This window comes from Clarias gariepinus, chromosome 1, assembly GCF_024256425.1.
Source record: "Clarias gariepinus isolate MV-2021 ecotype Netherlands chromosome 1, CGAR_prim_01v2, whole genome shotgun sequence".
In the NCBI taxonomy this organism is placed as follows: domain Eukaryota; kingdom Metazoa; phylum Chordata; class Actinopteri; order Siluriformes; family Clariidae; genus Clarias; species Clarias gariepinus.
The window spans coordinates 32265961-32277542 of record NC_071100.1 but is presented as its reverse complement, the minus strand read 5'-3'; the positions used below and the strand labels follow the sequence as shown (position 1 = coordinate 32277542).

At 36.2% G+C, this 11582-nt stretch overlaps 1 protein-coding gene across 1 annotated transcript; it reads right to left on the bottom strand.

The window, feature by feature from the left end:
* Positions 1-308: 308 nt before the first annotated feature.
* LOC128528985 (polyunsaturated fatty acid lipoxygenase ALOX12-like) lies at positions 309-9513 on the bottom strand. The gene is made up of 14 exons (XM_053502246.1): positions 9376-9513; positions 8903-9113; positions 8723-8804; positions 8027-8143; positions 5706-5812; positions 5208-5380; positions 3723-3866; positions 3438-3641; positions 3266-3352; positions 2830-2999; positions 2558-2679; positions 1793-1893; positions 641-811; positions 309-473 (listed from the first exon to the last, which is right to left on the bottom strand). Exons 1-14 carry the CDS (start codon positions 9511-9513, stop codon positions 309-311), a joined length of 1992 nt encoding a protein of 663 aa, XP_053358221.1.
* Positions 9514-11582: the final 2069 nt, after the last annotated feature.

Sequence of the window (11582 nt, the reverse complement as noted above, 5' to 3'; positions counted from 1 at the left end):
CACTTTTTGCTGCTTAAAGAGAATATGATGTAAAATAGGCTTCTATTGGCTGGCCTTTTTTTGTTTTATAAATGAATAAAATAAAAGTCTGCAACCAAATTGGCTATAACTGCGTAATCTCTGCAGAAATCTACTTTGTTATTGAACTTGTGTCTTTTATTTAGGTTTACGTAAATAAGCTCAATGATCCTCTTGTGCGAACTGCTGGGTGAAGAAATCTGCAATTTTAAAACTTATGTTACTGTATTATCTTATTAAAGTTGTCTTAAGATGTATGTCATCAAAAACTGTAGAATAATTATGTTTCTCTATATGGCAATGCTGTTCTCTATACGACTAGGACACAGATAGAGATACTCCTTTTGTTTTATAATTTCTGCCTCAATATCCTGCAGATCATCACAGAATCTGTCAATCTCCTTTTTGGCTGATGGCTCAGTAAAATACTGTTCCATGTACTGTCCCAGAGGCATCTGAGTAAGATAGATAAGGCAGAGGGCAGAAAGTAGTTAAAATAGAAAAAAAGAGACTTAAAAAGCATATAGCTATATATGTAATAAATGAAATTAAAACATAATATTTAGGTAATCAATGGAAAGATCCAAGGCACTTTAAGCATTTTGTGGAAGTAGTGACTCACTGTGTGTGGCGGAAATCTTCCTAAAACATATGTGATTGCTATCTCCAAACATGACTGGCTGATATTTGGAAGTGTGCTCATGATGAACTCCATGGTGACACTGTCCTTGTCTGTGGGTGGAGGCTGGCGCATGGTGCAAGGTGTGTTGGGTACCCACGCACAAAAGTCAAACTAGAGTATAGAAGGGAAAAAAGCAAGGTCAAGATTTAAAGAGGGTTTTTGCAGCTAGAGCTTTTTTTTTCATCATAAATCCTGAAAAACTTCTGCTATTTTGCATGCTGGTTTAATTTTTCACTTTAACTGCTTCCCACCATGGCTGGCTCGAGAAATTATACAATAATTTTGGAAAATTTTTTGTTACAATTAGTGCTAAATACTGTGGAACACAGTATTGGAGGTTACTGCATTTACTGTAGTTTAAAAGCAGTAACTTAAATTGTTGTAAAAAAAAACATTGGTGGCTCAGTGGTAGGCTTCTCGCTTGGCAGGCGAAAAACCCAGGTTTAATTCCCAGCCACTGGTTTGGTAACCCTAACCCGGTCGCAGGCTTGGACAGAAAATGGGTGTTGTGTCAGGAAGGGCATACAATGTAAAACATGTGTAAAGTTGTATTAAAAATGCAGAGGCTGAAAAATGTAGTACTACAAACATACTTATTCAAAGGAAGATTCTTAAGACAACATTTAACTTTCATTATGGAAAGTATTGTGGTGGTGAGCTGATGGTGATGTGATCATTTTTCCTCATGTTCTCAGAGCCACTCTTGTACAATTTGAGCCCAAGGTTATGCCAATGGCATCAGCGACAAAAAAAACCCTCAAAGCATTTAATTCATATACTTTCATGTTTGTTTGTTTTTTCTACTACATTTCTTCCATGAGGTTGACGATTAACCACTATCCTTCCATGTTTTCATAATGTGTTGGAGAGTTCTTAATACAATTTCAAATTTTCTCATCTGTTTTCTTTGCTTGATGTCAGCCAGTAATTTCCCACTTTAAAAATGGTACCTTTTTCTTTCTTAAGGGAGTGTATTAATGATAAATAGCATATTGCAGTAAATGTTGATTTTATGGCAGAATTTTCCTTTAGGGTTTATTACACATGGCTACTTAGTTTTATAAAATAATACAATAGTTACATCTCTCTTACCTGTCCATTGTTGATTGCTGCATGTTGTGCAGAGCTGGTAAAGATGATCACACTCAATAGTGTGATCAGTTCCTGTTTATTTTGTAGTTTGTTAGGCAGCCCTGTCACATATGAATAATATTAATTACTCTGTGTAAGTATGAATGTAATCACAACGATGGAATGTTAGATTGTTAATTATAAGCCCGATTCGGACAGGACTAGTATTACAGGGGGTTGTTAATTTTTACAGTTTCACAGACGTACTTTGTGATTTTTATCCGGTCCAAATCTGCCATGTCTGTCTCTCTCTCTGTAAAAATGCCAGAGCAAATTACCTAGTGTTTTTCAGCAAATTCAGGGTCCTCTGAGAAATCTAATTCTGTCCGAATGCGAATGTCTGTGATTGCCGAAAATGTTTTTTTTTCCCAAAACGCGTTTTCTTTTGAAAGAAAAGTGAACTACCGTCTCTACTTATCTCTAGTGTGTCGGTATTCAAATTTACGTACCAATAATGTCTTGTGCAACGCCCACATGTAAAATACAGACACTCCTACCTCCGTAATAAACACGGAGATGTTAGTCCCGTCCGAATGCATACATGAAATGACAGACGTCGTCTGAAAAAAATTCTAACTCTAACGTCCTTTGGAAAACCCGTCCCGTCCGAATAGGGCTATATTGATAATTTCATAAATTACTGGCTTTAGCCAAGCTCCATAACCGTTGAACCATCATTATGCCACATGACACTAGTATTATAATTTTTTTGTTTAGGCAACTAACCAAAGTTAGAAGCATTTGCAAAGCCTTCCTCAACCACATCTTTAATCCATGCCTGAAGTTCTGCATCCTCCTCTACTTCACTGTCACATCTGTAGTATAGAGACACTATCCTGGAGACATAACTGTAGGCAAAGAGGAAAGATTAACTGTTAATACTGTGTCTCCAGAATCAAGCAAACATAACACTGATTAAGGTTTAACTTAATTTTAGTGCATAATGATAACAGAAAATAGTAGCTTTAGAGGACCTCATTGTGGTACTGGACTCTTACTTCTCAATGGCACTCCAGAGCTTCAAGCTGTGATCTCTGTAGAAGTATTTATTGAGTTTAGAAACACCACGGTCTTTGAAGTCGCACAGTGGTTGGAGAGAGCGGTAGGTCAGGACCTTATACTCCCCCTGAACCAGCATCAGCAGCCCTTCACCACCGGTGGACACCACCTGCAGGAAAAGCATGCTTACATATCTTCTACTGATCTACATGGTGTCTGAGAGGTCAGGAGCTACGGAACATTTTGAAAGGAAAAAAAATATATAGCCCATAACAGTAAACAGTGAATTGAGATTTAAGCATTTAAGTAAATTATTACTTTTATCATTGCGACTATGTATTCAATATTAGGTAAAACTATACATTTAAATGCATATAAATTGTCAAACAGTTTTAGGTTACTTCAATCAATATGTTTTGTGTAGCTAAAGCATACCTTTTTAAAGATACCATCACTAGAGATGAGGTGTGTGCGTGCACGGCAGTTTATATCCAGGGTGTACTTCATATGAGGAATAAGCAGCTTAGACAAAGAGGGAGATATACATTTACTCCTATACCTGATTATTTTAGTACTGAAGTAAGCTAGTTCATACTTCCCAACTTACCTTATATATTGGGTGGACTGCAGGGAGCTGACGCAATGTGGCCACACAGAACACCTCTGCTGTGAGATGAGTCCGCAGCAGGTGCGACAGCACCTCGAAAATCTGAAATTCGGCATGACGGACCCATATTTTAGCCAATAGCCAAGCCATAGGTGGATCATTAGGGAGAAAGATGGGTGTGTCCTTGGTAGGTTTCTGTCCAAGCTAAGAAAAAAAAGTGAATGGAATGAACCTTTTCTTTAGCTATATGTTGCTTCTAGTGAACACATTTGGTAAAAGCATTACCTGTATGGCGATGGGAATGAGGCCATTGTCAGGATGTTCATACAGTAAACACAAAGGAGCTGCTATATACTGCTGCATGCCTTCGATCACATTCGGAGGAATTCCATCCAGTATAGCATAGTCAACAAGGTATATATTCCCAGCCTTTGTGAAAAGAAAGAGAGATTCTTATAGCCTTTAAGATACCAGGACAGATGAAAACTGTTGTACTGGTACAAAGATGAATTATGTCTTATTTTAATGATTGGTTTAATCTCATTGTATCACAAAATAAAATTTTTTCAGTATGTTCCATTAACCATTTTAAGCATTTTTTTTTAAATAATGTGACTAAATAAACCTAGAAAATTCTTAGGGAAAAAGTACATTAATAAATGATGTGTAGTTGGGGTATACCCTAATTCACAGATAAACCCAGTCTTTATCTGTATCTGTTATTCTGTCACTGACACACACACGCACACACACACACACACACACACACACACACACACACACACACACACACACACACACACACACACACACACTTGCCATGACTGCATTAAATAGATTATATACTGTAAACATGACCTTTCAGGCATCACAAATTTTATCCACATGTCTCTAGTAAGAATGTAAGGAACATGCTAATAATAGTTTTCTCAGTGGTCTGAGGCTTTTCCTATTTTTTTTTGCAGATTAACTACTGCTAGTGGCATTAATAGTGATAATGGAACTTCTTTTGTTTTTAAATTCACTGAGAAATTAGTCACTCACTCACTTCCTCACTATCTATACCACTTTATTCTGTATTCAGGGCCTATCTCAGAAGACGTACTGTAGGTCAAGACCCACCAAGCACGGGGAGAACATGCAAACTTGCCAGGAATCGAACCCAGACCCTGGAGGTGCAAGATAACAGATCTAACCACTACACCACTGTGCCGCATGAGAAATTAGTCAAATAATTAAATTTCTATTGAAAGTTTCATGTTCCCTATCATGCACAGTAATCTACAGTAGTGCCATCTTTAAAAGAGCCATTCTCTCAGCAGTCCTTTGTGGCATAAGAATGACTCTAAGTACTGTAAAACCACTTAACTGTCCATTTTCCACCTTATGGGTTAACCTGGTTTCATTGACACAGCTAATGTCGTTATTAATTATCTTCAGCCGCTCACCGAAAAATTGTCCAGGTCCTATTTTAAGGTTCCCTGAGATTAGGAGTGTGTGATTGCTGCTTCAGTTAATTGCGTTTAAAATCGATGCATCAGTCACCTCATTGTTAAACACACCTTGGAGCCAACATTCCATTTACAAAGCAAACTTTGTGGCAGTTTACCATGGCTCTTTTTTTTTTGGGGGGGGGACTTTTGTGTGTATGTGGTGTTCTGTAATGGACTAGTGTATTATGGCTGACCAGGATAATGTGGTCACTAAGGGTAATATGAATTTTATGAAGGGTGTATGGCATCTGTGCAGAAATTATACACTAAACCTCACCTTTAGCTCTTTATCCAGTGTAGTTTTGGGGGGTAGGGAATCCTTCATCATGTTTCCTTGGACCGCAAAATTGGAAGGCAGTTTGCTGCAGTTCTGGATCATTCGAGGATTCACTCCATTCAGGAACTGATAGCCGAAAAACCAGTCTTCTTGCCAGTGTTTCTTAGTGTATACTAATAACATCAATAAGGCATTCACATTCATGATTTAATACTTTGTGTGTTGTGTACACTTTAAGCAGAAGGTCTTAAATAAATGTTTCTATGTTAGTCAACATTTATGATAGATATATATATATATATATATATATATATATATATATATATATATATATATAAAATAAAAAAAATGATGTAGCTTTTTGGCATGAAAGCCGTATTGAACAACAATAGTTTCTGTGGTGTGTGTGTGTGTGTGTGTGTGCGTGTGTGTGTGTGTGTGTGTGTGTGTGTGTGTGTGTGTGTGTGTGTGTGTGTGTGTGTGTCGCAGCTCCTACACCTGCATTGGGACTCTCAGGCAGTGCAGAAAATATGCGCTCAAAAGATTTCAGATCTTCCCATGACTCAGGACACATGATCACCTCCTCTAGCCCCAGCTTCACCGACCTGATGGTGAGTAAAGTAAACATTATATGACAAACACACATTTGTTTTGGCTTAACTGTAGATGTGTCAATTTTAATTACTCAATTACTTAGATTGATAAAACATTTGGGTTAAGATTTGTGGGATTTAATTTATTCTGTTCATAATAAGTATTAAATTTACAGTGGTGTTCAAAATAATAGCAGTGTGTTGAAAAAAGTAAGTAAAGCTCCATATACATATAATAACTTTAAATTTAAATCACATAAATGCATTGAACTCCCTGCACATTCTATTCTGAATTACAACATGAAAAAAATGTGCTAAATGTATTATTAGTTTAATGTAAGTAAATAAAAACAAATATTAGCCTGTTCAAAAAAAAGCAGTGTCATCATTCATCTTTACAAAGTGATGCATTTAACGTTTAAACAAAAATGTTCGAAGTTTAATCTTTCTAGTGCATCTCTGAACTAATATTTAGTTGTATAACCATGCTTTCTGAGAACTGCTTCACATATGTGACAATTGTACTACATGCCGCAGTTCCTCTGCATTTCTTGGTTTTGCCTCAGAAACAGCATTTTTAATGTCAGGCCACAAGTTTTCTATTGGATTTGGGTCTGGGGATTGGGCTAACCACTCCTTAATGTCAATTTTGTTGGTCTGGAACAAAGTTGCTGCTCGTGTAGTGCTGTGTTTGGGGTCGTTGTCTTGTTGAAACACCCATTTCAAAGGGCATTTTCTTTTTGGCATAAGGCAACATGAACTCTTTAAGTATTTTGATGTACTTAAATTGATCCATGATTCTTGAAATGTGATAAATAGGCTCAACACCATAATACGAGAAGCATCCCCTTATCATGATGCTTGTCCCTCCATGCTTCACTGTCTTCACAGTGTACTGTGGCTTGAATTCAGTGTTTGGGGGTCACCTGACAAACTGTCTGCGGCCTCTAGACCCAAAAAGGACAATCTTGCTTTCATCAAGTTAAGTCCACAAAATATTGCACCATTTCTCTTTAGGCCAGTCAATGTGTTTTTTGGCGAACTGTAACTTCTTCAGCACATGTCTTTTTTTTAACAATGTACCTTTGCGGGGGCTTCTTGCTAATAGCTTGACTTCACATAGCCGTCTTCTGATAGTAACAGTACTCACAGGTAACGTTAGATGTTTTATGAGTCAATTTTGTTATTCTTCGATCCATTTAAATGGTAGTTTTCCATTTTCTTCCACATCTTTCTGGTTTTGGTCTCCATTTTAAAGCTTAAAAATGATTTGGTATCATTTTAGCAGAGCAGCCTATCATTTTCTGCACTTCTTTGTATGTTTTTCCATCTCTCAGCAACTTTTGAATCAATGTAACAATGTCTGCACAACCCGTTTTACTCTGACTTTCAGAGAGAAATGCACAGGACAACCTTTTCTGCATTTATCCTTAAATAAGGGGAACTTGTTTGACACCTGTTTTTCACAGAATAATTTACCTCTTTAATTGAACTCCACACTGCTATTTAAAAAAAAAAAAGACTAATAGTCTTCACTTACATTAAACCAGTGGTTCTCAAACATTTTCTGTCATTCCCCACTTAAGGTGGTGGGCGAATTTTCAAGCCCTACTTGTCAAAAAAATTATAACGAAATCAGCCAAGTTTACTATCAATTGAAATATTAATTCCTAAACCAATAAGATCAAATAACACCAAGTTCAAAACAGATAAAATACACGTGCAGTTGGTATAACAGGCTTACTTCGTCACTTATCTAAAGCTTTCTTTTAAAAACACACACGGGTCTCTCTTCTGCCCCCACCATTCCCCACCATAAATCCAAGCGCAACATAGCTTCATCATATTTTCCTTTCAGCTGGCTTTTTAGTTGATTAGGCTGATAGTGCTGAATCACCTGCTTTTTTGTGGTCCATGTAACAAATGTATCCATTGACGTTATTATGCTCACTACATACAGTACGCTACTGACCCGGTGTTGTGTCCGCGGTAAAGTTAGTTTGATATTCGCATCTTCGAATTCAATAGCTGCGTAAATAAATCCGCAAATAAGATACCCACATATATTTCCTCTCTCTGTGATTTAGAATAGAATGTGCTAGGTGTCCAGTTCATTCATGTGATTTAAATTAAATGTTTTTATATGGATATGGAGCTTTACTCACTTTTTTCAACACACTGCTATTATTTTGAACACCACTGTATATAAAATGAAGTGCTGCTTACGCAGAAAGAAGTGATTCATCAAAGTCGAATTCCTTCTGCCCGTCGAAACAAACATCCAGGGGTAGCTCATGCTCTGCATCTATGCACTTAGGAATTCCTTGAGCCCAGGCTTGCCATCTAACATTACACAATAAAACTCATTTATTCAATATATATGTATACTCTATTAAAAGAAACAAAAAAAAAAAAAAATGAAAATTTGTTTGGCCTGCCGTCTGTGTTTTTGGTCACTAATTGTGTGTCACTGGCCTGTCGCAAGCATTCTGTAACAAACGTAACAGTAGGCTGCACTATGATCAACATTTATGCTATACTGCGAGGTAATAATATATCTTCACCTTATTACCAAATCATCATTATGTGGATGTACGCTGGCAGAGCCACAGGTACCCTCTAGTACACAAAATAGATTCAATGGCAAAAGTAATCATTAGATAAGGGAGAATGAGACCTGCAGTTGGTAGAAATGTAAACTACTAGATTCCAACCACCATTAAACAACAAGAAAGTACAGTAGAAGAAGTATTTACTAACATGTTCATCCATGGGTAAGCAAAGATATAGCACTTAGTCTAGCTGTGAAGTGTAATTTATTGTTAAAAATGGACTTGTACTCCTCCAACAAAGTAAATGCAAAAGAAAAAATAGTAAAACTATGCAATATTCAATCAAACTTCTAGTTCTGAATATACACACCGGAAAGTTTTCTGTCTCTCCTCTAGCTGTGCCTTTCTATGATCTTGCTCCTGCCTCAGGATTGTATCACACAGCCTTTTAGCTGTAAAAGAAAAAGAGAGAAAATCCACCCTTCAGGAATGCAGAGACTGAATTAGGATAAGATAAAATATTCTACCTGGAGTTGTTGTTTGGACTGACCTGTGCCATCACAGATTTCTACTTTATCATCTCCCACTAACCAGTGGTAACAAGGGAAGGTTTGTATTGTTTCCCGTCCTGGTGGTGTGACTTGCACATAACTGCAAAACCATTTATTATATAAATGTGGCACCTTCCATTTCACTGTCTCCAAGCGTACAAGGTACACACGACCCAGTGGAATCCCACTATAAACTTTGTATTCACCAGACTGTAAAAGAATGAGATAAAATGAAAAAAATATATATTTGTGTATATGAATTAGAGCAATGTCTATTAAAAAGGAAAAAAAAATCATAATGCGATTTAAAATGCATGAGATGAGAGACTAGTGTCCAAAATGGCACGGAAGAAAATATTTGATTGGTTGGTTAAATGCTTGGGTTACATCCCACATTGTAATAAAAACAAAATAAAATAAAATTAGCCTTGCTACATATACAGTACAATAAGTCCTTTGCACTCTCACTTACTTGGCCTGTTTTCAGACTCGCGTAATGTTTCTTCAGGAGCGTCTTGTCACTTTCTCCTTTCTCCCCCACCAGCGTAATGTACACATAGTTATTAGTACCTGAGTACTTGCCTGTATTCACGGTCACGTTGTACTCCATCTGCGCGCAAAATTCACATTAACAATTACACATGAAAAAATTTTCGGCTGGCCTTTTCAATTGTAAATTATTGATTATGCACACATGAAAATGCATTCTACAATAAAAGCCTCATTTGAATGAACAGCAATAGCAGGAAATATTATAAATCAAAGCATAGTAAAACATTTTAAAATCAATATTTACCTAATAAGTCTTGTTAGTGAAGTCTTGTGATTTACTTTAGCCTGTTTCCACCTCTTCCTCACTTTTGTACAGTTTATATAGTATTTTTGGTCTGTCTCAGCAATCTTGTGTCTAACAGCTGACTTCTACAAAGTTTTCCCCCACTTTCTTGCTGTCTTTTATTAAGTAGGTCTACCATTCAGCTGTCATTCAGCTACGCCCATAACCTAAGCAAAAAAAAGACCTCAGGTATGTTATCATCAAATTTGCATTTAACAAACCCCCTCACCACTACTACCACTATCACACACACACACACACACACACACACACACACACACACACACACACACACACACACACACTTTTTAATTTTGCATTTGGGTTACTTCCAAATGTAGGTTTAGTCCTTGATTCCAATGAAAGGAAATTGGTGATTCTCATTAACTCTGTTGAAATTGCTTAAAAATATAATCAGCACAGGAAAACCAATTTGTTCAATTGTACCAGCATGGTCTAGAATAACTGTAAATACAGATATGGTGAATAAAGATAGAATACCATTATTGAAAAATTTTACATAAAAAATGTACACATTTAACAATTTACACACATTAACAAGCATATTAAAAATACAAGCACCATGCATAAATAGTAGTGTTTATATATGCAGTTTATATATTATGTAGTGTGTGTGCGCAGTAAAAAATATATAAAATCACATTTCAATTGTGAAATTTTATAACTCTTATAACTGATATAAAGAAGGCATTTTAACGTTTTTCTTTTGTTAGTGAGAAATGCTTTAAAACATTCGTACACACACACACACACACACACACACGCACAGATTCTATTGTTCAAGATTCAACACAGTTTTCATGCTAAAAAGGTGCTCTACAGTGAAGGTGGATGATCAAACTCATATGTATCAATTCTATCAATTCACCATGACTGTCTTTACATTTATAGTGAAGTTCTATAGATTTTACTGTAGGCTGCTCTTCAAAGGCTGTAGGCTGCTTTAATTGCTCTTTAAAGTGAGGAATAAATTAATTATTATCTGATGATCTGGTGATAGACAAAACATATAATTTACAGTGATAAATGAGTTGTCCAGCTCACCATTATTAGATCAGAATGGAAGTAAACCATGCAACTTTATTAATTGTCTGTGTCTAAACAATAGAGAAAAACAACATAAATATCTAAAAAAAATAATATGCAATGCAACAAGGTTTATCAACAAACTGACTGCAAGATAATTACAGTGTGTTCCTCTACATGAGGTGTATGATTAAATTGGTGTCATGCAGTGATAATCACACAACAGTTCATCCTTCCTGAATGGGTTTTTGTAAAATGTTTTGAAACTTTGGTCCTGGAGAAGTTAAGAAAAAGTCATAGAAATTTGTTTAAAAAATTTATGAACCAAGGAGAGTAAATGAAAGATAATGCATCAACTTTAAGGGATACCATTTTGTTTAAACTTGTTTGATTCTGTGGTTTGTGAGAGAGGGAAGACAGATTTCATGTGCTAATGATGATGATCATGTCAACACCATCAGGAAAACAAACCTGACAAAACAACCACTTAAAAAAAATTCTCTGCCTTTGTTGAGCAACAATATGAGGTAGACACAATGTGCAGTACTAAATCCTTTTTAGTATTTTTTACTGTGCAATGTCTGTCCCCAATGCTGGGATGCCACATGATGAAACAAAAAGTTGCACAAGTTTTAACGTCCCAAACGTCCCACACATTCCATATGACCCTTCTACGAAAACTGAACAGTTTCCAACAAGGAAGGAGAACTTAAGAGAATTTGAAACACCAACCCTATTAACTTTATATTATATTTATATTACGAGGGTGAGTCAAAAATTATCAGCACTCCTGTTAT

Coding starts and splice junctions, on each gene's coding strand:
- LOC128528985 (XM_053502246.1), bottom strand. CDS start 9,513: ATGGAGTACAACGTGACCGTGAATACAGGCAAGTACTCAGGTACTAAT. Junction 9,114..9,375: donor CGAGTCTGAAAACAGGCCAA/GTAAGTGAGAGT, acceptor ATTCTTTTACAG/TCTGGTGAATACAAAGTTTA. Junction 3,000..3,265: donor GTGATGGTATCTTTAAAAAG/GTATGCTTTAGC, acceptor CTTTTCCTGCAG/GTGGTGTCCACCGGTGGTGA.